The sequence below is a fragment of the Pteropus vampyrus genome, unplaced genomic scaffold, assembly GCF_000151845.1.
Source record: "Pteropus vampyrus isolate Shadow unplaced genomic scaffold, Pvam_2.0 Scaffold288, whole genome shotgun sequence".
Classification (NCBI taxonomy): domain Eukaryota; kingdom Metazoa; phylum Chordata; class Mammalia; order Chiroptera; family Pteropodidae; genus Pteropus; species Pteropus vampyrus.
This window is the reverse complement of record NW_011889069.1, coordinates 520227-546909: the sequence shown is the minus strand read 5'-3', so window position 1 is coordinate 546909 and position 26683 is coordinate 520227. Positions and strand designations below refer to the sequence as shown.

General features: G+C 47.4%; 1 protein-coding gene across 1 annotated transcript; it reads right to left on the bottom strand.

Annotated features, from left to right (window-relative positions):
• Nucleotides 1-3883: 3883 nt before the first annotated feature.
• On the bottom strand, nt 3884-26683 carry ADAMTS15 (ADAM metallopeptidase with thrombospondin type 1 motif 15). The gene is made up of 8 exons (XM_011376215.2): nt 25337-26683; nt 15234-15366; nt 14575-14742; nt 14049-14332; nt 8631-8808; nt 7414-7595; nt 7130-7305; nt 3884-5236 (listed from the first exon to the last, which is right to left on the bottom strand). The coding sequence occupies exons 1-8, from the start codon at nt 26291-26293 to the stop codon at nt 4462-4464; spliced, it is 2853 nt and encodes a 950-aa protein (XP_011374517.1). The 5' UTR covers nt 26294-26683; the 3' UTR covers nt 3884-4461.

Sequence of the window (26683 nt, the reverse complement as noted above, 5' to 3'; positions counted from 1 at the left end):
GGATTGGTGAACACATCCACGTGCAGGGAGGGTGGTGTACCCCAATTCTACGGGGACAGAAGCTCCTGCACTCAGAACGCTTCTGGTCTTCGTGCTATGTATCTCTTCAGGTGGCTGTTCATCTGTATCCTTTATCATATCCTTCATAGTAAACTATTAAACATAAATAAATGTTTCCTTGAGTTTTGTGAGCCATTCCGGCAAATTATCCTCCATGAGGGGGGATTGCGGGAACCCTCAACTTTGTAGCTAAATCGGTTAGAAGCATGAGTATCCTGGGAACCCATTACTTGTGACTGATGTCTGTAGAGAGGGCAGCTTTGTGGGACTGAGCCCTCATTCTAGCTAGTTAGTGTCAGAAGTAAATTAAATTATAGGACACCCAGTTGGTGTCCAGAGAGCTGGAAAGTTGGTTGGCATGGGGGGAAAAAACAACATATTTGGTGTCAAGAGTGTTGTAAGAAGAGAAAGTTTTCCTTTACCCCTAAACCAACCCATGGGAACTTTTCCTTAGAAAGGTTTTACTGGCAATTGCTATAATGGAAAACAGAAGGGATAACAAAATAATAAGACCAGGAAAGTGACAGCGTTTTGAGTAATTTTGCAAAGATCTTAACAGTTGCTGACTTCTAGCTTAGACATCAACCTGAACCCCTCCAGATTCCTTCCATCTAGATCATCATGTCAAGTGGGCTTTCCTGGCTAGCTCCTCCTTCCACCGGAACCTTCTATCAAGTACAGAAACTGTGTCGAAGCCCCCGCTCTGGACCCTTCACCTTGGATTCCTTTCAGTCTGCAGTTGGCTTCTAAAGAAGTCATCCCCGCCTCTCCCTGAAGGAAAGGATGAGGAAGCCCCTTCTTCTCTAAACAGCAACCGATACCAAATAATCATCTACTAAAGTTTAAACCATAACTATACCTAGAAACCCAGGCTGTTAAAGCTAGAGAAGTATCCTAAAGGAACATTAAATATTAAATCTACCTTTCTCACTTCAAAGAAAGGAAATAGGATTCCAAGAGAGAATCTCAGATCCGAGACTAATCCAGTCTCCGATTCCTAGCTGGTTTGTTATTTGAAACACATCCCACCCCTTCCCTGCATGTCTACTTGCTAATATCGTCAGACCAAAACAAAACTGATATCTGAAGTGAAAAACATTCTCCAAACAAAATGAAACTTTCTCTCAGGAAATTTGGGGTTTCCTCCTAAGGCAGGTGCCTGGCTTCCTCTGCATGATGGACCCTCTGGCTCTCCTGTGCCTCACTCCCTCACCACGGTGCAGTCCCAGAGGACTTCTCTCTCAGGCCCTCCTGTGCACCCGCTCCATCTGGCCCCCAAGCCCCAGACCACTACTCTCCTGATGAAAGGTTCCCATCCCTCTTCAACTGGGCTGTGTCCCATTCTCGACCAGGCTTTCCCTGGTCACTCTACCCCATACACCCACACACACCCAGACCGCAGTTCTCCTTCTTAGCGTCACTTCATCTCTTCTTGGCACTTACCACATCTGCCACTTTCCTTTCTCTTCGCCTTTGACTTGTTTGCTCTGCCTCCTCAGCTAGCTGCACAAAATAGGGCTGTTTCGATCCTAGTCACTGTTGTATCGTAGCCCCTAGCACCATGGCTGGCACATGGCGGGTATTCAGTAGATACAGGGAAAGTGTTCATAGATGAGATGACGTCACAGAGGCAGGACACGGATTTTAAATACTTACAACTTTATTAGGAGTAGGCTGTTGTCCCCGCAGCAGCCAGCCCCCATGTATACACAGTATACACAGCCCAGCCAGGTCCTGCCATCCTTCTGCAGTATATGGAATGCAAAAGAACCAAACACAAAACAGGGGAGCTCTATAAATGAGTGTCTAGTGCCTTCCAGAGCCAACTCCCAGGCTGGGAACGCTCAAGTCTCTCCACCTGTCCTCAGCTCCCACTCCAGTATGGCAAGGCCCAGAAGTTTGAACTCCTTCAATCAGTGCACACAATGGGTAGAGGAGGCAGGGGGCTCCTAAGCCCAGATCCTTTCTGGTCCACACCCCACAGAAGAAGTTGCTGGAGCCCTCACAATGTTCCTCTCCTCCCATAGACATTAGATGCCATCTTAACTGTTTTATTCCATCACCAAAAACCTGTGCCTTGAGGCTTGTTTCTGCTCAGCCTTGGAGAGCATGGTGGGATTAGTGAAATGGTTAAAGATAGGACAAACCTCTCAAGTTGTCTTAGTCATACTTCTTTTTAAAAGGAAAAAAAAATTAAAAAGAAAAACATCATGACAGAAAAGAGCATTAAGACCAGCTTGTATTAAGAACAAGATTGGTTGTCCCCCTTGAAATGATTTATAAAGCCACTCTGCTAGGGGACCAGGCACCCCCACTGATGGCAGCTCCCTTCCCACCCACCCCATTCCCCGGCCCATTCTGCACAGCCCCCATGCCACCCTATCCTCACCGAGGATGGGTGCACCAAGCACAGGGCGCAGTGCTGTCGTCGGCTAGCGGGACCCGCATTTGGCCTGGCACCCCGGGTTCTTTGTGCCCTGCAGCCCCGCAATGTTCACTCTTGCACAGAGGAGGAATCTGCCTCACTTTGCTCTTCCAGGAATACTGCAGCTCTACCTCTAAGATCTGCACACCCTCTGCCCTGCCGTAGGAGCTCTGCTCAAGGGCCCAGCCCAGAGTTAGACTGGGATTAGAACACCATCATGGAGGCCTGCCTGGCTGACTGGCTGGCTGGTCTATGGATTCTGACTCTTAGGGGAAACCAAATAAAAGACACTTGCCCTGATGTCACCTCTCTGAAATCCAGGACTCATTACCTACACTCGGAAGCAGAAATCTCCCATGTACCCACTAGGGTAGTTGTACCCTCAAATATCCTGCTTGGCCAAAGGATCTCTAACCCCAAAACATATTCCCACTTAGAGATATAGAAAATGCCCTGGTTGCTACTCCCCTAGCATGTCTCCGAGACTGACAAGTCTCCAGCAGTTCCTACTGGTGCTGCCAAGGGCTCCTGGGTCAAGTAATTGATTCTTGGTATCTCCTGACCTGTTCCATGGCACCCAGAAGAAAGAGACCCTGTCTTTGTATTTTGAGCCACAATGAGTGGCCAGGTTGTGGAGAGCAGGAAGCCATACACACAAGCTCATCTTTGTGTCTGGGCAGCTCAACCTACAGAGGACAACATCAAGGTCTCCTGGAAGCACCAGGTCACCACTGCCCCAGGGGAACGGACAAGAGTGGGATCCCAGAGAGCACAGCCAGAGGTAGCAAAGAGTGAACCCCATTTTCCAACTGCAGAAATTGCAGCCTGGGATGCAATGTGACTTATGCCCAAAGCCAAACTGCATGGAGTTGTCTGAATGAAGACCAACCTGCAGGTACATGGATATTCAGCACCCAGCCCTCCTGAGCTTACCTCATGCCCTCTTAGTGGGCACAGGACCATGGCCACTTGAAGCTTCTCTGAGGCAATGCAGAGCCTACAGCATCAGCCTAATTTATACCTGTGTCTCTGGAGGAAGAAGCCATCAGAACTGGGGCCTCCTCTCCACCCCAAGGTGACATTCTTCCAAAGCTCGAACCTAGCCCCAGTGACAGGCAGAACCCTCTAGATCTCTTTTCAAACTCCTTGCTTTAGCCACAGAATCCATCTTCCCTTATAAGTTTAGGCATCTTTTTCAATAGTCGGATCCCTCTTTAAGAAGACAATAGGCTCCCTATTGACTTCCTATCTCTACCCACCAAGTCTCAGAGGACACCTACATGAAAACCCTTCCACTAGTGTGGCATCCTGGATGACACAGGGAGACAAGGTGGCTCTTTAAGGAAGTACCAAGAGTAGAAGGAAGATGAGGAAACTCAGAACCCCCCTCTACATTAATGTATTTTCAAACAGAGTGGCCCAGGCTGCAGGTATATCACCCCCACTCTCCCCTCAGCTCCTGCTCACCAGCCACTCATTTTTATTGTTCAGTCCATGTCAGTTAGAAAAGGAAAGCGGGCTAAAAGCACCTTGTTCAGAGATGGCTCAGAGCCCCTGCAGCCACCTGAGGGTGCCAAGCTGCTGGGCCATGGCTCTTCCAGCAGCCTGTAGCCTCCCTTACGGGGGCCAAGGTCCCTGAAGTTCTGCCTGGGAGGTGCCCGTCCTCCAGGTCCTTTGGAAACTGGGCCCCAGCCCCAGCACCCACTTGCCCAGCACCCGCACCTCTCAGCCTCTCCCCGAGACTGGGCTCCAGAGGAGCCGGGCGTGAGGTAGACTGTGCATTAGTTACTCAGCTCCCCTCCCAGGCCAGGGAGGAGGAGGGAACCACTCACCCCCACCCATGATCCTTTTCCCTGGATGTGGTGATATTGTGGCATGGGCCCCTGGATGCTGCCCTCTGCCCACAGCTCCAGCTGGCCAGAACACCGACAGCACCAATGGGGTGGACAGTGAGGAAGAGAAAGGTATAGTCCTATTCAGCATGGCCTCAAGATGCAGAAGTCTAGTTCTTGGGGCTTCCGGCGCAGGTTGCACTGGTCCCGGGCCAGCAACCGTCCTCCATGACCCAAACACTTGAGTGAACGTCTCTTAAATCCTCGGCCACAGCTTTTGGAGCAGGGTGACCAGGCGCCGAGCTCCCAGGTTGGGCAGGGGTCCCCACAGGCTCGCATCTCCACTGGCCGATGAGTCGCATCACAGGCAGATGCTGTGCGCTGCCCCAGGGAGCCATGACAGACCACTGCCCGCTTCTGCAGGCCACTGCCACAGCTCATGGAGCACGGCCCCCAGCTGCCTGCCACCCAGCGTGCAAGGGGCCTGTCGTCCGGCTGCTCCACTTGATTGGAGAGGCTGAGGACGCTGTTGTGGAGCACGGAGGGGGCCCGGGGATCCTTGGGGTGGGAGGACTTGTCCTCCCGGGGCTCTTTGGGCAGATAGAATGAGTAGCGGACCCGTGGTGGTGTCATCTTCCCCACAGAGAGGACCTCCACGGTCAGGGGCTCCAGGATGGGCCGGGAGGCCTGCAGGCTCTCCACCGCTGTCCCTGTGCCACTGTAGCGCAGCAGGCTGCCCTTCACCACCAAGTCCCGCTCCATAGGTGACACCACAAAGTGCCCATTGAGCAGGTACTTGCCTTGGCTGTTCTTTAGGGCAAGGTAGTTGTCATCTCCAATCAGCCCTTTGTAGCCACGCTGGCGGATATCAATGCTCGAGGCACCTGCAGGAATGGCCACCACGAAATTGTAGCCATGCCTGTGGTAGGAAAAGAATTGTGCATTACACAGATGCCTGGACATTAGGACCTCATTTCCTCTAAAGTCATAACTGATGGCCCTTTCACAAAGCCTGGGGTAGGTCATGAAGATGACAGAAAACAATGACTAACAGGCTGCCTCAGAGGACCATGGAGGCATACAAGCTGAAAGGCAGAAGGGAGATTGTCATCAGGTCATCTGAAACTAAATATGCTGGCTGTATTGCCTCATGATCTTTTTCCTTCGATACGTTTATATTTTGGTGAATTCTATCATGGGAGTAAAAGCAGAGTGTTGGAGTCAGAGGGATCCCTACCACACACTTACTGTTGGCCTTAGATAAGTTACTTAGCTTCTCAGTTTCCTCACCCATAGATAGAGCTCATAATCATACATATCTCATCAAACTGTAATTAGGATTAAACAGCTACAGTACATAAAGAATGAAGCATAGTACCTGGCACACAGTAAGCACTCAATAGATATGATCTATTTGGAGAAGGAAGAGGAGGAGGGAGAGGAAGAGGGAGGAGAGATAAGTCTGCAGTCCCTGAGTCCAAGTGGGGCTGAGGCCTTCATGCAGACTGGCCCTAGAGTCAGGGGCCCAAATCAAGCCTTGACTAGGACACCAACTCCCTGGTGGCTTTAAGAAAGTCAGTCTCTCTGGGTCCTGGTGTCCTCATTTATACAATGAGCAGTTAAACAAGCTGATTTCAAAGGTTCGTTCCAATAGAAACCCCTGCCATTTAACCAGCGAAGCAAGTCTGGAGATATTGACCTTTGATTCTTCACTTGACCTCCCTACTACAGATCCCTGTGAAGGAAAGCCTAGGACACCACCTGCCTGCAGTGTCCAAGCTACCAGAGAAGTTGTCCACTTCAGAGCTCAGCCTGGGGCCCTGTAACCAGGAAGCAGGGCAGGGGGTGTAGTGGGGGTGCCTACTCAGCCAAGGCTCCTGGGCAGCCATCATCAGCACCTGGATGCCCAGGTTTTCGGAGCCAACCGTACCTGCCTCTGAAATGAGACCTCGAAGGCTCTGCCTGCCCCAGCTGCTCCCAGAACGTGGGTCAAGACTTTCAAAGGGGCATATTCCTCTGGAAAAATTAAAAGATAATGTGCTAGACCTCAGAAAGCACAAGCTGGGGAGCCCCAAGCCCTGGAGTTGGGACTAAAAGAAGCCCGGAGGCATTTTTTCTGCTGATCCCAGCACAGGTCTCCCAGGAAGCGGGGAGTCCCTCAGTCCTAGCTTCTCACTCTGCCTCTCTCTACAGTTAAGTGCCATTCTTACTTTAATCTGGTCCCCAAGGCCAGAGCCTCAGGCTCATAAATAAGGGGAGGCAGTCACATTTTGCCTCCAGCACAGGTACGTTTTGTTATCATCGTCATAAACATTTAGAGAGCATTTATTATGCATCAGGTACTACGTGAAGCATTTTACTTGGACTAACTCCCTAAATCTTCACAGCAGCACTACATGAAATATATTAGTGACATGCTCATTTTATAAGTAAAGAAATCTATTATTCTAGAGGATGCAGCACTTGCCCAACATTACCCAGAAAATGGGGAACTGAGATCGAACCCATTATCCTAGAACTCTAGACAGACCCTAACAACTCTCTGCCATCTCCCTGAATAAATATTCTCTGTTAAATGGTGTCCTCCTCAAGCATTCATCTTTGCATTCATCTTTGTTTGCTGAATGAATGAATGAATGAATGAATGAATGTCATACTCAGAGAAGAGTGTGAGTGGCCTCTACAGCAAGAGTACTGGCCAGGATCTGACATATATTCCAATCTAACACCAGCTTCCAATGCCTGGACAAAATGCTGCTCACCCCTTCTCCCCGCTGCACCCTGGCCTCACCCTTCAGGTCCCAGAACTCACATGGGCTTGGTGAAGAGTCCCGTCACCTTCTTACAGCTCTTGTTGTCTCCCCCACACACCCCACATTTGTCAAACTTCTTCTTTGAGCCCAGATTCCCATCACAGCCAGCCTTGATGCATTTGCCCTGGACACAGACCGAGGTTGAATCAGGGGTACACAACGTTCCATCCACCACCTGCAGTGCCCCCAAAACAGGAAAACAAAAGGAGAGAGGATCAGCTCAAATGGGTTGTCTCCCCCAAAACCTTGAACCTGTCCTGACCTTTGCCCCAGGCTTGCTCACCTTGGGTGCCAACACGTAGAAGTAGCCCGTGCCATTGGCTCGGCAGATGAGCTTGCACTTGTCCTGAGGAGACACGCCTGAGTACTTGGGCACCCACACCACAGCGAGGGTGAGCCGGTTGGTGCTGTGGTTGTAGCCATTGAAAGCTTCACACTGCTCCTCACGGAAGCTCTTGCCAGAGGCTGGGGAGGGAGAAAGCAAGAGCAGGAAGCTAAAGGGAAGGGCCGAGGTGGGGGCAAAGGAGAGAGCCTTCCCAGGGTGCTCAGCCTCCCGTGGCTCTAAACAGCTCCTCCTCAGCCTCAGTTGAGTGATCCTCAGGCCTGAAGCCACCCCATCTCAAAGGATGAAGGGCACAGATCGTAATGCATCTCCCAGGTACTGTGCCACCTTCTCCAGGAATCTGGTCTTAAACCTCCCGTTATAACAGGTATCCTAATCCTTTACTCTATAGAACCCTTCAGCAGTCTACTGAAAATATTTTCAGAATGTTAATAAATGCATAAAATAAATTACATAGACTACAAAGAATACCAATTATATCAATTTACAACTATTGATATCTTTCGAAACATGTTTATGATAAATGTTTCCTTATTAACACATTAAATGACAAGACTTAGTAACAAGTCTATAACCATTATCATTTTGAAGTAGTGACAAGCACAAATGGCATTTTAAGAAATCTGCCACAACTGAAATGTCATATGAAATATCCATGATTTCTCTTGGTGGCAAAGTCACTGGTACTGCTACTACTAGTATTATAGTAGTTTTTTAAAAGAAATACTAAATTTTAGATAGAACGGTTAGTAAAAAATACTAAATTTGTAATTGAAGGAAATTCTAAATTTTAAATTTAAAAAAGGTTAGTAAACATAGATATAATTTTCTTCCCATCTAACTTCATGGGCCCTGGATGAAGAATTCCTAGATGAAGATGGGCTTGGGACTACTTAACTAAGAGGACTTCTAGTACATCATTCCCTTGAGCCATTTAACCTCCCAAGTCTAAGCATCCTGAAGAAAGCACCCTTGCCAAGGGAGTGGGCAGAGAAATGATCCCCAGAGGAACGAGCACCTGTGCACTCCCAAGCTCTGTCCTAAGGCACAGAATCTTGACTGCAGTAGCTTTGTGGCCATGAATCACCCAGAGTGAGAGCAGTGACCACCAGCATGGCCTTTCCCAGGCCCTGGCCACCACTACTTTCCCTCCTTACCTGTGCTGGGGCAGGGTTCGAGGCTGCAAGATCGGTATTTCACCCTCACTCCCTCGCAGTACCTGCCCCCATTGGCAGGGGTGGGGTTGCTGCACTGCCTCCGGGCCAGCTGCACTCCCCCACCACAGGTACGAGAGCAGGGGCCGTAGGGCTCCCATTTGGCCCAGGAGCCGTCCACCTGTGAGGAATAATCTGTTATACTCTTGCAGAGGTCAGGGTACCACACTCACAACCTAAGTATACAGAAGGGTGACACTGGTACAGCCTCCACAGTCCCATCCCACTGGAATGAAATCCACTTGGTATCACCAGGGAAAACAAATGATCAGTGTGCACAAGGCCCACACAACATTTCAACCTATTAATTAGCAAAAGACAACTGTTCTCCGGTATAAATGAGACCGCTCAAAAGAGAGGCATCTTGGGCTGTGGGGTCAGGCAGCCAAGTTCTACAGTCTCCTCTGCCCTCACCACATGGATGGTCTTGAGCAAGTGGGGAAACCTCCTTAAGTTTCAGGTCCTTCATCTGCAAAAATGGGGCCCATGATACTCAGGCGTGTGGTCAGATGGAAGATTTAAATGATGCAACATGTATGAAAATTCCTAGCACTGTGCTTGCCGTCATTTAGTTCAAAGTTTCTTCATATTTATTGTTAGTGTGTTTACAAGAGTTTTGGATCTAAGGTATGGCCAGCCCCCATTCTTGCCAATAAACCTTGTGACCATAGACATCTGAATATTTTTATCTGTAAATGTTCTATAATTCAGACTTTTCATCAAACCAGACTGATCTTAACCTCATTAGGGGGTTGAATTTGAAAAAGTTGCAGTATAAGCAGTTCTAATGTTTGTGCTAAGAGGAGATAGACATAAAAGACTATTAAGCAATCTTAGAACTCTATTTGGATTTAGGGTGAATTATGCAGTGTTGTCTTATTTTTTAAGAGGGTGGAGAGGAGATAGAAAAGTTATAGTATTCATTGTTTTTCTTACGATGACAGTAAAGTGAGTTTTTATCCCCTGAACACACATCAGTTGGGCAATAGAGGAAGCAGCCCTGTTGTACAAGCCTGGGATTAAAATGCTGTCACAGATCATCCAAAGCCACTAACTCACATGGAGCTAATCAGGAACTGGCTACATGCAGTATAAACACTTTAACTTATGTGTATATTCAGCATATTTATTCTATCTGTCCTTCTATCAGATAGTTCTTGTTTCATTGTGTCGACATGTCTGTTTCATCCTGTAAAAAAAAAAAAAAAAAAAAAAAACACCCTTTCCCTTAGCCCTGGTTTCTCCTCACACCAATGCCCCACCTCATTCCATCCTTTCACTTCTAAGAGAGTCCTCTACATTTGCTCTTTCCACCCACTCTCTGCTCAGGGTCTTGCAATACAGGTTTCATCCTTACCACACCATGGAAGCTATTCTCAGTCAGCAATGACCTTCTAAAGACCGAAAGAGTCTATGCCTAGGCCTTGTCCTCTCAAGTTTCTCTGCAATATTTAATATTGTTTCTCTGGCTTCAAGACAATGTTGTCGTTTTTTACTTGGCATCACTTCTTCCTACCCATTCCCACAAGAAACATTCATCATGTTCTTGCAATGTGCCATTCATTCGTGCATCCACCAAATATTTGTTGAGTTCCAACTACATGCCTGACACCCTGTGCAGAAAATTCCTGCCCTCAACGCTGTTGCAACCCCTAGCAGGAGAAAGTAAACAATTAAAATAAGCTTGTTCACTCAGAGTGTCAAATGAGGTTAAAAGCAGGTGGGAGAGAGATGGGGAGGACCTAGATGAGTTAGGGTACTCTGTATTATAATGAGTCACAGAGGTCTCATTTCCTGAGGTGATGTTTGTGCAGAAGCCTGAAGGAAGTATAGGAGGGAGCTATGCAGATATTAGGGAAAGAGTATTCCAGGCCGAGGGAGCAAGTGCAAAGACCTGGAGGAGGAAAGTACCTAGAGTACTCTAGGGTCACAAGAACAAGAAAAGCAAGCAATGAAGACAGATACGGCTCATTCATTCTGAGTGAGGGGCAAAGCCCCAGAAGTGGCATGACTTGATATATTTTAAAGGATCTTTCTGGCTGCTATGGTTGGAATAGTCTGTAATAAGTAAGATCAGAAGCAAGCCAATCAGTCAGGTAGCAACTGTAATATACCACGAGAAAGGGGATGGTGGCTTGGACCAAGGTGACAGCAGACGAGGTGGTAAGAAATAGTTAGATCCTGGATCTTTTTTGATGGTAGAGTCAACAAGATTTGCTGAGATATTGAATGTGAATTGGAGTTGCCAAAGAAGGTTTAGGGGAAATGAGTAGGAGCTTGGCTTCCCAGACGTTGTGTTTATGATGCTTATCAGGTATCATAAGTGATGGAGATGTCAAGATTCCGTAGGACATTCAGGTCTATAGTTCAGGGAAGAAGTCTATGCTGAAGTTAGTAATGTGGAGTCTTCAACATAGAAATATTAATAGTGTTTAAAGCCAGTGGTGTAGACAAATCACCTAACAAGTTAGTGTAAATAGTAAGGAAGGCTAGGGACTGAGCCCTGGAGCTCTCCCACACTGGGAAAAGAAGAATGTGAGAAAAAATTAATAAAGGAAACTGAGAAGGGGCAGTTTGTAAAGGAGGAAGGAACCAAGAGACAGTGAAGACTTTGTTCCCAGAGGAGAGAGTGATCGACACACAAATGCTGCTAGCAGGTCATGTAACTTGAGGAATGATGACCAATCATTGACTTTAGCAATGTAGAGTCCAATTAGTGACCTTACAAAGAGTCATTTTGGTGGAATGGCGTGAGCAAAAGCCTGATTGGAGTGAGCTCCAGAGAAAAATGGCAAAACAGGAATTGGACAGAGCAAGTTTATACAACACTTTTGAGAAACTTTGCTGTTAAAGGAGTCAGAGAACTAGACTGAGATATATAGAAAGGAAGTAGGAAATTGAGAAGTTTTGTTTTAGACAAGAAAAATTACAGCAAGTTTGTATCCTGATAGAAATGATTCAGGAGAGGGAAAAATCTGATAATGCAGAAGAGAGAGATGAGATGAGAATTGTTAGAGCATTTTCCTCAAATAGACAAGAGGGGAAAGTGTTTCAGTGCAAACCACAAAGGCTTGCCTCAGAGAAGAGCACGGACAGCTCATCCATTGTCAAGATTATATGGGCACAGAAGCAGGTCAGATGGTTGAGGTAGTGGTGGAAGTTGGTAAAAGTTCTCTTCTGATTACTTTTTTCTTAGTGAAATAGAAAGGTCACTGGCAACATGAAAATGAGGAAGAAATGGTTGATGATGAGAGGAGAGAGGTGGTGAAGGTGTGAAGTAACAGTTTAGGAGGTTGGGAAAGCGAACAAACTAGGGAAATAAATATGATAGGACTCCTGAGCAGCATTATAGACCTACCTAAGTTTCCAGATCATGAATTTAAACTGAGGTCAATAAGCACAATTGCATGTCTTTCTTCAGCCATATTCACCTATACTGACATAATCGAGTAGGTGAGAGAGTTGGATTCCCCCAGGGTGGTAGATTATCCACATGAGTATGACAAAGAGAGACAGGGGCATGAGAGTCAAAAGTGTAAGTGAAAGAATAATTTTAACAATGAACCACAGAATCCCAGCTCAATAAAGAGGTTGTTGGTGAGGCCACGAGGGGATTGAGAGGTAATGGAACAATGGTTGGATCAATAGACCATAGGTCTAGATGGGATTGAAGAATTGCTAGAGTCCAAACACTACAGAGAGTGAGTTGGGAAAATATGGCCTTGGTGGTCAGAGTGGTACTCTTGCAAACTGAGGTCACTTGGGGGCTGTGGTGGTTAGCAAGATAAGCTTTGTGTTTGACCTTGGCTGACTAGGGCAGTGTCCTATGTGACTGGCTAGTTAAAGCAGGGTATGAAGGGACTGTTCAGAAAAGAGATTAAGAATATAGTGGATTTTGCTGCTGATAGACTGATAATTCTAGAAAACATTTGAAAAGATTGTGCTTCTCGGATCATATTTTCCTATATCTGACATCCTTTTGACTTATCTCCTTATCCTCCTAACTCATATTCTCAAGAGCAGAAACTGACCATGACTGGCCTGCCCTCAGGATTTTCTAGTCTAAATACATCATCTTGATGGTCAAGACAACTGCAATCCAGCCCCAAACCATCTTTCCAAAGATGATTCTGATAGAGCCCTCATCCAACTAACCCTCCAGCTTACCCTCCTCCCTGTCTTTGTTCCAACTCTGCTTCATCTCTCTTTACTCATCTCTCAAGCCTCTCTTCAAATCTGACCCTTCATCAGAGTTATTTCCAACCCTTCTAATGATCATTAATCTATATTCCCTATTCTTTCATGACACATTTCACGCATCTGTCTTAACATACAGCAAACACCTCTTGGTATCTTGTGTTATAGTTTCAGTTCTAGCTTCCCAACTAACCTGTGAGCCCTCTGAGACATGGCCCATGTTTTATTTATTTTTCTGACCCACAATGTATCTTACACAGTTCCCTGAACACAGAGGGTTGTTGCCTAATAAATGGCTGAAGGTTTAATTAAATATATATTCCCAGCACACCAAAAATTACATAATTCTGTACCACACCCATCTCAGGGCAATTGCTAAAGAGCTTGGTGAATGCTTTTTTATTATACTGTCTCTGTGTACATAAAACCCCAAGCCAAGCCCTCCCACAGCCGGGCCAGGGTGGGGAAGGGATGATCCTCACCGGAATCAAGGGAGAGGAGGGAGTCTTATTCCTCACTAGAAAAGTACAAATTCCTTTACTATCTCAACCCAAGACTTGAAGAATAGAAAGTTTTTATTATATTCAGAGAATATTTGGGGCTTGAAATTTGAATTTGTTCTTGTTTGATTACTACTCCTATTTATTGGGAAAAAATAACTTTTGCTCATTTATGTTTCAGTTTCAAAAAATGACAATCACAACAGAAACTGAAGCTTGGTTCAGGATGTAGTAAATTACTGAAGCTTGGCCAGAGGTCTGCTTTCCTTTAGCTTTGGGCCTTGTTCATCTATGGCCCATGGGGTCCCTGGAAATGGAACACACTCAGAAAGAGCTGATGAAGAAACAAAGGAAGGAGCCAATGAGTAAGCAACTCTGAACATCAAGGGTTCAGCTTGGGGGCCAAGACAAGGCGCAGAGCTCAGCGCTGGGACTCCTCACTCTGGTTGAAGGGCTTTCCCCACTTGCCTAAGGCCTCATTAAGTTCTCTGACTTATCATGTCTTTTCTCTCCAGTCTTAGAGTTAAGAAGGGGATAGAACCATAGACAGGAAAATTGAGGCACAGTATAGCAATGCAATACAGTTATGGCCACATAGCAAATCTGGGATGGGACAGGTTTTCAGTGAAGACCCCCAGAATCTACTCCCCTCCAGCATACTCACTCTGTATTTATTGAGATTGTGCCTCTCCACACAAGTCCCCTTGAGGCAGAACTTGCCCTCACTACAGCTGGTGCCATCTGCCCAGGGAAAGTGGCGGGTCTGGCACACCATCTGCCCCTTTGCCTTTCCAGTACACCACAGTTTGGTGCAATACTGCATGTAGGGACAGGGCTTAGAGCCCACACCAAAGGCCAGCTCACACTGCTGGCTCAGGGTGTAGCTGGTACCCGGCAGGTCCTCGGGTAGGGCGATGGGCTTGCTGGGTTGGTCTAGAAGGCAGTCGCCTGCAGAGAGTCAAGGGTATTCATTCATTAGGGATGAGCCGAGAAAGGTGAGGCTTGGCTAGCTAGCCCAGTATCTAAATGGTAGGCAGAGAATGAAGCAAGGGGCAATGGAATGGACCCACTTCAGATCCCAACTCTTTGAGGCCACGCACACCTTAGGTAACAGTGGACAGGTTCAGAGAAGTGGTGAGCACTGCCAGCAGTGACAGCACTGATGCCCCTCCTCTGTCGTCCTGGCTTACCATGCCCGCTGTCCAGGAAGTCGGTGATGATGGCAGCACTGCAGGCTGACCAGGGATTGGCACGGTCAATCTGGATGAGCGTTGGGGACATCATGTGGTTGGCTTGGAGTTTCCCAAACACTTCCTCACAAACTTTCACATTGTCGTGGGGCATGTTGAACACATGGCCTGTGGATGAGGCAAGAGGATTCAGTGGGCTGTGCAGTTTAGAAGGCATGGGGGTGAGTGTGGGGAGGATAAGCTGGGGAAGCTAGTGTCAGTGGTTTTCAGGCTGGTCATTTCCACCTATTGATAGATTGCTTCACAAATGTTCCCAAGATCATGTTCTCGTGTTCTCCGTCCCATCTATCAGACTGTGGGCTCTGTGAGGACAGCGGTATATTTAATGTACTTTCCTCTTAGTGCTCAATTAAGACACTCTGACCGCTAATGTTCTCAGACAATATCACCAGCCAACTAGGCTGGCGCAATTGGAGAAAATCAAACAAAGCCATTGCTAAGGAAGATTCTGGCCCTGAGAGAGGATCCCTAAGGCTTCAGGACATGAGGAAGCAAAGACATGCATGTGTGTCTACATCCTGCCCAACTACCCAGTGAATCCCAGAGAGACTCTGGAGGGGAGCTCTCCTACCCCATCCAGGAGCCCTTTCCAGACTTACCCAGCTCATGAGCAGTGGTGAAGGCTGATGGGAGCCCATCATCCTCGATCACTGAACAACTTCTCTTGGGGTCGCACATGGTGCCCACGTCAGCCATGCCCAGAGTGTCACAGGTGGTGGCTCCACACAGGTCCTGCCAGGACAAGGGAGAAGCAGAAGACAGCCAGAAGTTAGAGGCAGTAACAGAAAGGACCTGGAAGGAAGGAAGAGCATTCCAGTTCATCCTCATTATAAGCCTAACCAGGCACAGCACCTTGTCAGCCAGGCCCTTTTTTCCAGAGGGCTGTGGGGTTATTCAAGGAATAGACCCAAGCTGAGAGAGAAAATTTCAGGAAGAAAGCTCTGTGGCTCACAAACTCTATCCAGGGAGGTCCTGTGGGAGGAAATTAGGAGGTACAAAATTAAACTACAAAGCCCATTGCTTTATATAGAGTTGGTCTTCCAGACCGGACACTGGCAACTCCCACAGCTGGGCGAGGCTCTGGTCATTGCCTGACTGAGGCAGGTGTGGGTGGAAAGCAAGCTCACTCTTCATTTAGTCAGCTCTGTGCAGCCTCGGTCGTGGCTGAGCGACTGCCCTTGGACACCCATGAATTAAGCTCAGACTCTCAGCCAAAGTGTCATTGGCCAAGGACCCTCCCATGCCTTAGATCTAGTTTCTTTGGGTTGGGAAGAGGCAGTGAGGTGGACACAAGCCCCTATCCAGGCACGGCTCAATTGCTACAGAAGCTCAAGGGTACCATGGGCTCAATGACTGCTAGGGAAAAAAATTAAATGGATTGTGACCTAAGTAGAAAGTTCCCTCTTGCAACAGGAGATAGGGCTTCCAGCAGCCGCCTTGACAGGATGCACTTCCAGGGGATATGGAAAGGCAAAATGAGGTTCCTGGGGTGGGATATCTCAAAGAACTCATTGAGTGTGATGAGCCAGTAATGCATCTAGATACCTTAAGAGCCCAGGATTTGAACATAGAATAAGACACTGTTGAATCGATGATGCTGGCATTCTCCTCATTACATCCTTGTCTTTAATGTGCACAGCCTTTTACAGCTAACAAGAAACTATTACATATATCACCTCATTTAATCACCACAACAGTCTTAGGAGGCAGATATATTATGATACCTATTTGTCGAAGGTGGAAACTGAGACTCATGATCATAGTTAACCATAACAATGACTTATTGAGTGATGACACCATGTGTGCACTTCACACACATAACCCTATTGAATCGTCACAACATCCCACTGGAATAATTACTATTATTATCACCTTCCACAAGGACGGTGAAGCTCAGACAGGTACAAGTGTCAGGCAGAAATGTACCCTCAAGGTCTGTATGATTGGACACTCAGTGCTCTTTCCTACCACATCACAGCTGACTGCCCAGCAACTCCTGAGCTAACAGTCAGAAGAAAGAGCTGTGTTCTCTCCTGGGAGCCAAGATGTTTATGTAAAGGTTAGTGCAGGACATAAGGAAGGGGGGTGGGCAATGGGGCCCATATGTCCCTGGACACTAGAGTACAAGATCCCCACTAAGGCTGTAGCCTCTGAAAACTCTAGCCAGGTGGTCACAGCCTATGTTACACTGCCCCGGGGCCACCACGTCCACTCACTGCTGGCCTTGCGTGTGAGAGAGGGCACAGGAATAAGAACTGAGAAGTCTAGATTCTGGTCCTGGTCCCATCACTTAAGTAGATGTGTGACTTTAGGCAAGTCACTTCTCTCCCCAGGGCCTCAATTTCCTCCTCTGGTGATGGGCCAGTTCTCACCTAGAACCCAGACTGTACCAGTGCCTTAAGTCTCTGCTCCTTCCCCAATCCCAGGGTGCTCAGCCCCTTCTGGTCTTCAAGGTTATAAAAAGAACACAAAGACTGATATACTTTTAGAATGGAAACACCCTGAGGATGATATTGTCCCCTGACCCATGTTGTGTAGGATAAAACTAACTCACAGAAAGTGAAGGTTACCCACGTGGAAGTTCAGAGTCTTATCCTCCTCTGCTCATCAGAAATGACTAGAGCAGATGGGGAGCTCAGACCACGGTCTAGGCAACCACTGGAACTCAGCTGGTCAGCAGGCGCCTCTGTGGCTAAGAGGTCCTTAAAGCCAAAAGCCTCCTTCCTCTCAGGGAGGGTGGACTCTCTCTGGAGCAAAGACATGCAGCTGCAGGCCCTTCCTGGCCAGAAGCAACCTGTTCTTTCCATCAAGAAATCCAGTTTCCCTAGATCAAATGAAAGGAACAAGGAAAGAGCCGGCAAATTTTCTGAGGGTCAGGGTATAGCTGAGAGCAATTCTACGGTAACAACCAATGTCTTCACTGGGAGAAGATGCAGCTGTTTGGGGTCAGAGGCTCTGCCTGCTCCTCTTCTGCCAGTCAGATTCGCTGGGCCTTAGTCCTGTGAATGTCGGCAGGCAATGTGCGGGGCCCATCGGGGCCTTGTTTGTGGCAATGAAGGTCTCCACCCTTCTGGAATGAACTCAGATACACGCAGGCTGCTTTAACCTCTTCAGCTCTGGCTCTTGTCTCCAGAAATAGAAACTGTTCTGGTTCTTTCTGCTTGGAAGGTGTAGGCACTTCACAGCACAGCCCCTACCTGCCTCACTGCTTCTGATGATTCGTCATTTCTCCTTTTCCAGATGACAGCTGCTTTTCCAGATGTCCCAAGAATCATCTTAGCTAAGAACCTAATCCTCCTGAGTTATTCTCTTCTAGCTGTCCCTTTCTATAAAATAATTTAGGCTTGGATTTGAAATCATGGGGTTTGAAAATAAATAAATAGATAGATAGATAGATAGATAGATAGATAGATAGATAGATAGATAGATAGATAGATAGATAACACCTTGCAGCAGCTGGATCCATTTTACCAAGGTTGCTCTCTACATGCCCACCACGACTACCACCAGCTGTCTTCCCTACAGACCACCTTCCTATCTCCTCTCATTTCTCCTGTCATGTACTGGGGTGCTCAGTATTTTCCAGCAGTACGAGACCCACAAAATTCAAGCACATTAACAGAAGATAGATGTGTTCTCAGGTAGCTGACTTCCTGCTCACATTGAACTCCTGGCATGTGAGCCAGTGCCCATGTTCACGGCCACATCATAGCATTCAATATTATACTCACAGAACTTCAGAGCCATCCCGTCTTTCCGCAGATGAGCAAACTGAGGCTCACTGAACTCAGATTACTCACCCAAGACTACATGGCTAGTTGGTAAAGAATGTGGTCCTGAATCCATGCCTTGTAACACCAAGGCCAGCATTGGTCTTTGGTCTGAATTGCACCACACTAGTTAGGATGTCATAATTACTGGTAAGAACCATCTGCACTAGTAGTAATACTGTCCCTTTAACTTGTTTCCCATCTGAATCTCTTGTCATGCATCACTATATTTCCCCATCTAACCCAAAATCCACTTGTTTATAATCCCCAAGAATGGGAGGACCTTGCTTTGCCAGAAGAGAAAAAAAAAACTCTAGCACTTCAGTGTCAGGGCAACATGACTAAGGATGCCTGGTGAAGAAGAAGATAACATGCCCTATACCTTCTGTCAGCAGATTCAATTTCACGGAATACAAACCCTTCAAGATGTACAAATGCTATCATAGCAAGAGACTGAGGTAACCAAAATAAGAACTACCTCAATGCAGATAAGAGGAACCCAAAGCTGTCAGGAAGAGCAAACTTCTCTGAAAATCATCACTTCAAGAGGGGGTACATATCAAATATAACAACAGTAGCTAACATTTATTGAGTTGTTACTCTGTGCCAGACACTATTCTAAGAGCTTTATCTTTATTAGCTCTTTGAATCCTCACAACAGCTTTCTGAAGGAGATGTCATTAGGAAGCCCCATCTTACAGATGAGATCCAGAGAAGATAAGTAACTAGGCCAGGGTCAAACAGTGAGCCCAGGTTAGGCAGAGAGGGAGAGGCCGCAGGAAGGTTGAAATCCAGGCAGTGCAGCCTCAAAGCTGAGCTCTTCCCACCAGTCCATACTGTTTCCGGTGCACATGTACCCCAAGAATGAATGGGCTGGGGAATCTCCAGAGGGCAAGGTTATCCACACCATACCCCTATCCCCCAGAGCACAGGCTGGTCTCTGAGTGGGGAAAGGCCGGAGGAGAGGAGAATGGCAGGATTAAGTGCCGAGAGTGCTCTTAGAGAAGTGTCTACACTGCCTCCCTAGATGAGTAAGCCCCTGGCTCCATGCCCCACACCTGCATTGACACACTGATCCCATCCCTGCTGTCTGCCCTGCCTGCTGGCTCTTCACTGGGGCTCTTCTTTTCTCCAGGGAAAAACCTCAGGCAAAGAGCCAAGATGAAGTGACAGAAGAACCTAAGACTCCCTCTCTCAACCCTGCAGCCTGACAGCCTAAAACAATGTCGGTTAATGATTCCCAAACTGCCTCAGCACCCATAGCTACATGCAGTCCTCTCATTATGTCAGCACCTTCCTTTCGAAAACATATACTAAACAATGGTGTGCAGGGGCCCATCGGAGGGCAACAAAGATGTAAAGACATCCTGCCTTAAAGGAGCTTACAGTTCATTGGGACTGGCATATGCTGGAGTCCATAGTTTCCACACAAAAACAGGAATATGTCATCAGACAAGTGTTAAGTAAACTTACAAGGGCAATGGAACAAGTTTATCCCAAATGTAAATTCTGGCAAAGGACCTTTAGGTAATCATTCAGCAAAAACAAACATATACAGTAGTCCCCCCTTATCCACAGGATATACCTTCCAAGAACCCCCTGGTGGATGTCTGAAATCAAGGATAGTACCAAAATCTATACATACCTATGTGAAAGTTTAATTTCTAAATTAGGCTAAAAGTTATTTGAATGTAGTCTATCTCTCTCTCAAAATATCTTATTGTACTGTACTCACCTGTTCACCTAAAGCACTTTATGGCTTCTCATTGGCATACCCAAATTGCCAGCATCAGTACTCTTGTACTTTGGGGTAAGTAAAATAAGAGTTACTTAAACACAGGTACTGCAATACTGCAACAGTCGACCTGCTAACCCAGAGAGTGACTAAGTGACTAGTGGACAGGGAAAGTCTACAGAATGGAGAATCCAGACAAAGGGATGATTCATATCCTGGGCAGAGGGAGTAGGACTCACAAGATTTTATCATGCTACTCAGAATAGTAGCATAATAATAAATAAATAAATAAATAAATAAATAAATAAATAAATAAATAAACTAATAAATAAACAAACAAACAAACAAACAAATAATTTATTTCTAGAAGTTTCAACTTAATAATTTTGGAACTGGTCAACCTCAGGTAACTGAAACCATAGGTAAGAGGGGACTAATGTACTGAGCAACTACTAAGGTAGTGATGATAACCATGGCCATTAACTGGGTGCCTATACTAGAACACTTGGTAACTTATCCTTGCAATGGCCTTTTAAGTTAGTTACCATCGTTGCCATTATCCTCATTCTATGGATGAAGTAGCCAATTCATTCAATGTGAGTTGCTAAAAGTGCAAGTTTTAAAACTCAGCTCTGCCCAACTCCAAGCCTGTGTTCTTCCCATTGTGCCAAGCGACCAAGTCCAGGAGTCAAGGTGAGGTGAAAGTAAGTGCGGAGCGATACAACTGAAGAGAGGTTCAAAGGAAGAAGAAGAGCAAGACCTAAGGATGGAGAAAACCCCATTTGCCTTCTTGACTAAACCAGTGTTTAAAAGAAAGATTCCAGTGTGCATTACCATTGGCTGACTTACTTGATGTAAGTAAGAAAGGAGGAAGAAGAAGAATCACCCTACAAGTCAGGGAGCAATCCTATTCTACTCTTTCTTCTCCCCACATCTTCCTCCCAGAAGGAGTGGTATTGAGTTTCCTTTTAGTGGTATTCACAAAACATTAAACACCAAATCTACAAATGCCCCTCTCTGTTAATATCTTCCAAGGTCTAACTTCAAAAAAAGATCCTGATAAAATTATGATTCTTTTTACTGCATTGGGAGATATCTATAAAATACATATTATCATTTTATTTTTTAACATTTTATTTTTTACCTGAACACTAAATTTCACTGCCATATTGCGACTAGTTTCTTATAGAAAGAATGACTTCTATTTCAAAAGAGGTTCCAGAATGCTGTTCCACTCTGGATAGCTTAGAAGATATCCTCCCAAAAGATATAAATGTGTTCAAGGCCCAAACAAGAAACCCCGAGCTTGGGCTTGTGAGAGATGGAAAGGTGAAAGTATGAATGAAGAAAATCAAAGAGAAGAGAAAAGTGACAGAGAGCCTGCCTCAATAATCCCAAAAGAGAAAGAGGAGAGCATGAAGAATACAGGGAAAGAAGAGGACAAAGGAACGACTTAAAGTGATACGAAGCCCGACAGAGGAAATAAACTGAATGAAGGAATAGCAGTCAGAAAAACCACAAATTATATAAATCCTAAGGAAACAAAGTCAGTCTAAAGGAGGAAATGTCACAAAAGCAAAACATGGTCAAACAGAGAAAAGGGCTTCTACGAGGTAGACAACAAGCTTCCTTCCCCATCACCACCAGCTCCCCACCTCAGTGCCTTTCTCCAAGCTAAGAAGAATGACACCCCACTGTCCCTCAGTGCCTTTCTCCAAGCCTGTCCCTCAGTGCCTTTCTCCAGGCTAAGAAGAATGACAACCCACTGTGCTTCCAACAGTGGAGGGGTCAAGCCTCCCCCAGGGCACTTAACATACCATATTGAAATAAGCTGTCTTCCTGTTGGGCTACCTGACACATAGTGAATTCCTGGCAGCCAGAGGATACATCTTACTAATATCAGTATCTGCAGCCTTGGATAGTTCTTGAAAATAATAGATGCTCAATAAGCATTAAAAGAAAAGATGAATAAATTAATGAAAGCCAGTCTATCACAAAGTTACCCAAACAGCAGAAGCATTGGACCCTGAAGAGAGAAGATGGGGAAACACAGTCCTACTGAGTCTCAGCATGAAATATTGGCTCCTGCTGCCCAATGCAACTAGAAGCCACAGAAATTTTTCTCTTCATAGAAATAACTGTCCACCCAGAAAGACTGGCTCTACTTCTCCACAGTCCTGGTTCCAATCCTGTGCTGACCTCACCCTGCTGTTATGAGGCTGGAAGCTGATCGCTTTGCAAAATCAGATGTGCACTCTTTCTCTAGAAACATGAACTTTTTCTGAATCTTTAAGTAAACTTCACAAATTGTCAAAATACTTGTCATATGATCAATTTTTTCTCCTTTGTGCACAGTAAAGAATACTCCCTGCGTCTTGTCTTCACAGTGTTTTGATTTCAACACCCCACACCCCTCCCTCTGCCTGCCAAGGGAAGACATCAGCATCTCCCCATAGCCTGGCCCAAAATCGTTTTCATGCACTGCGGCTCTGTAGGTGGAAGAGGGCGCTCCAGAGCTGCTCTCCTCTCTGGTACCCCTAACACCTGGAGCTGTAAGGGAACAAGCCCAATCCCTTCCTAACTGCTTCCTCCCTGTGGAAACCACAAATAGAGTATGATTAGTCAGAAAAAATCACTAGCCATGTTTCAGATTTCTCTGGGGGAACTAAGAAATAGGTGTCTCTAAAGTTGTCCATCAGTTCCCGATCCCATATAGATGAAAGGTGATTTATAAAGTAAGCACATTTTTAAAAACTTCTTATACAAATAAACTACATATTTGTTATATGTGTGTGTAACAGATATATAATATATATCCAAATTTTAGTTTGAAATGCATCAATTATACTAACGTTATAATAAACCAGATTTAAGCAGAGCAGCTCATACATCTGACTTAAAGGATTACTATTGACCCTTGCAAAGTAAAACAAAAGTCCCTCTTATGTTGGAGAGTAGCAGAAGACTCCTCCAGGTTCCCGGAGACCACATCTCCGGGAACCACATCTGCCCTAGTCTAGAAAGAGCAGCTGTGCACGCATGTTCTCATCACATACTGTACCTTCCTAAGGGAGTTCAGGAATGAGCAATTCCTAAGACTCTGAGAATGCAGCAGGCCCTGAAGTCTGTCCTGGCAAGGAGGCGAGAGAGTGCTGTTTACTCTAAAGCATACTTGAAGGATGGAGCTGCCAACACAACCTCCCCTCTTTCTGGTTTTGCCCTCTAGACATCTAAGAGAAAGACGGCTTCTAAAAGTCACATCTTGTGCATCGCTGCTTCTAATCCAAGTGGTCATACATCTTGTACTCGTTATGCATGGTCGACGCAGCCCCCTGGGGGTCCAGCACACACCACTGACAAACAGAAGCTGTCACGCTGTTTGATGGCTTCTTCCTCAAAAGGCAGATTCTTCTGATGTCATGGCCCATATTCCCAGCAGGAGTCTTCTTTCTAGGGCTGTTTCCAAAAGTCAGCCTAGCCACTAGGCAACAGAGACTGAGGTCTGATACTTTAGAGCCAGCAAGTGACCTCCACAGGGGCATCCCAGGTAGCAGATGGACAACAGATGCTTTGCCCATTAAGATATCCTGTTCTCGGCTTTTGCTTTTTTTCCCCCAGCAATCTGACTGCCAAGTTGGTGTGTGTGCAGAGGTTGAACACCTCCTTTGTAGTTTCCCCATGACTCAGGCAGCGCTTGTAGGGGCCGGGCGGTGGCAGTTCTACAGACCTCAATTGGAAGAATAAGCGCAAGGAAACAGACGCAGGCCAAAGACCTCCCTAGAGAAACCAGGTGGTGGGAGGAGAAGTCTGGGAAAAGAGGAAGTTCAACTCCAGGAAGGGACTAGCTGTGCCAAATGGGTTAGTGTGGAAGACGCCAGCTCCAGCCCCGTGTGCACCAGTCCAGCTTCGAGGGGCCATTTGGAAGCAGTAGAGATTCAGAGCCCCACAGGTAACCATGGATTCTGTGCCATCCCCAGAATGCTGTGGTTAGAATAACAAAACAAGAGCATGGCACACATTCAAGTCTCAGCCCCCAAAATCAGAGGAAGCAAGTCATGTGGATGCCCTTTTTCCTCCCAGTCTCCAGTATCTGATAAATTACAAAACTCCAAAACACCACTCCTCCATTTACAAATCTAAATTCTCATAGATCCATAGCAAAAGGCAGAGTTGCTTTTCTTACCTGCTTTTCTGATCTGACCATCTTTCTAATCCCAATATTCAGTATCTTGCCAACCCTGTAGCTAGAGTCTCTAAATGCTCTTTATTGAGTTCGTACCACTTCCACACTGCCAGCGGCAGAAGCTGGAGCCCTACAGCTAGGGGTGGTCATAGGAAGTTTCAGTGAGTTGGGGTCATAAACAACCTTGCCTACTCTGCTCCACAGCATACAACAAGGCAGACGGGTCACCCTCTGCCAACAAGGACATGGGAAAATTGAAAGTGATATTCCCAACTCAGCTCCCAGGGAAACTCCACTTGAAACTCCAGGCTCCAAACAGGTGCCCTAACTAGATTGCCTGCTCTGAATGGACTGGAAGCCCCTCAAAGAGAAGACAGGCCCAGCACAAAAGGGTTTAAGAGAAACAGCAATGAAGGAGGGAGTGATCCTGGTACTTCCATCTGTCCTTTCACTGCAACCCACAAAATATCCCAGACCCAGGACAGAGAGAATAACTGAACATGTTACCCATGAGAAATGCAGCCAGGCGCTGACCTGGGCGGTTTGGATTACCTTCCAGTTCTACAAACAGAGGGAGGAAACCTGGGAGGAGGTGTCTGAATGGACTCTGACGCCCCCATAGAAAGGAGCTGACGTCTCCCGCCCTATCCAAAGCCATCGTCAGAGCGCCTCCTATCCGCTTTGGAGACAAACTGCGGCTTCTGGGCGGCAACTTCCTGGGTTCCGGCCCCTCAGCGCCTGATCTAGGAGGCGCTGATTGGCCAAGCCAGGCCAACACCTTCTGAGGGAGAAGGCTCTCCCCGACTGGCCACGTGTATCCAGACACACGTGAGCTAGAGCTCTGCTGAGGGTAGAAGCGGGCTCTCCCTAGAATATTCAAAATGGGACTAGGAAGAGATCAACGAAATTTAAACTCGGGGGCATTGGCCAGAATAAAGGGCATTTGGAGAGCTAGGGTCAGTGACTCTAAAAAATGAAGCTATCTCAGTCCAAAGAGGTGACAGATCAACTCACCTGCCTGGTGAAGAGGATGGCGGTGTCCCAGTACTCAGGGTGCTTGTCACTCACTTTGTTCAGCTTCTTCTGCCAGGCGCAGAAGTTGCGAAGCGTCAAGGCCGCATTGCCGGTGACCTTGGGCCCCGCGTCGCGGTCTCCAAGAAGTAGCACCTTGACCACGACGATGCTAATGGGATTGAGGATGCTAGGATGGCGGTAGAGTTGAGCCGCCGTGGCCAGCAACGTCAGCAGATAATGCTCCAAGTCTGCACCGTGGAACTTGACCATTGACTCATCTGCTACCACCAGTGTCTCCACGTACCGAGGGATAGACACGAAGCGCTTGGCGCGCCCAGACCTGCGGCGGCTGCGACTCTCCCCTAAACCCGTCCGCCGAGGCTTGTAAGAGTCCAGGGCCCGCAGGATGGCCGGGTTCCAGCCTGAGGCCACCCCGCAACGAGAGGTAGGATCTCCTAGAGGCCCGCCGGGGGCGACCCGCCGCTGGAGGAGGTGTGCGCCCTGGCTGTTGCGGTGCGCCGCGGGCGCACTGGCGTTGGTCAGTGGACTAATGACATACTCGGCGCCTCTGTAGCCGAAGGCTCCGCGTAGCCCGCCGCAGAGGCTCACAGCAGCAAACGAATCCGGCTCGGCATTCACGTCCCCAGAGTAAAAGCAACGTCTCAAGACTGGAGCGCTCCCGGTGAGCCCCTGAAGGGGGACGCCCAGATGTTCAGTGAAGAAGGCCGGCGCCAGGAACTGAGCATCCGGTGTCAAGTGTAGGTAAAAGTCCTCCTGAAACGCTGAGATCTGAAAAATGAGCCCTTGATCCCCGGGGTCCTCTGGACCGCGCCGGTAGTAGTGGCGGCCGTTGATGTCCGGGTCCAGTCGAATGGGCACCACCACCTCCCGCTCTGACTCTGAGCCGCCCGCAGTTCCCGCGGCGAGAGTCAGGGTTAAGATGCTTAGTAGAAGCATGGCGCCGGGCGGCGAACCGCCGCGGTCTCGGAGCGGCCGCCGGCACGATCTCTGTGCTGCCCGCGCACCGGAACCACCAACGCTGTGGGCAGCCGACAGCTCCCAGAAAGGAGAGCAAAGGGAAGGCGACTCCTCCCAGAGCTGTGAGAGTCCGCCGGGTAGCCCGCACCTACCTGCGCCTTCCCCAGCAAAGCGCGCCCCGGGAACTTAAGTGCAATCGCTGTCAAGTGCAAGGACCAAGACTTGCAGCCGAGAACTAGAGCGAGGTGCCGGACCGCTTCTCCGAACAGCAGCTACTCCTAGCGCCACAAACCGGGAGCTGGGCGAGCCTATTAAAGGCCCTTTCCTCTTCGGACTGCCCAGTCGGCGCCCCTCCCTCTCTCCCCTCCC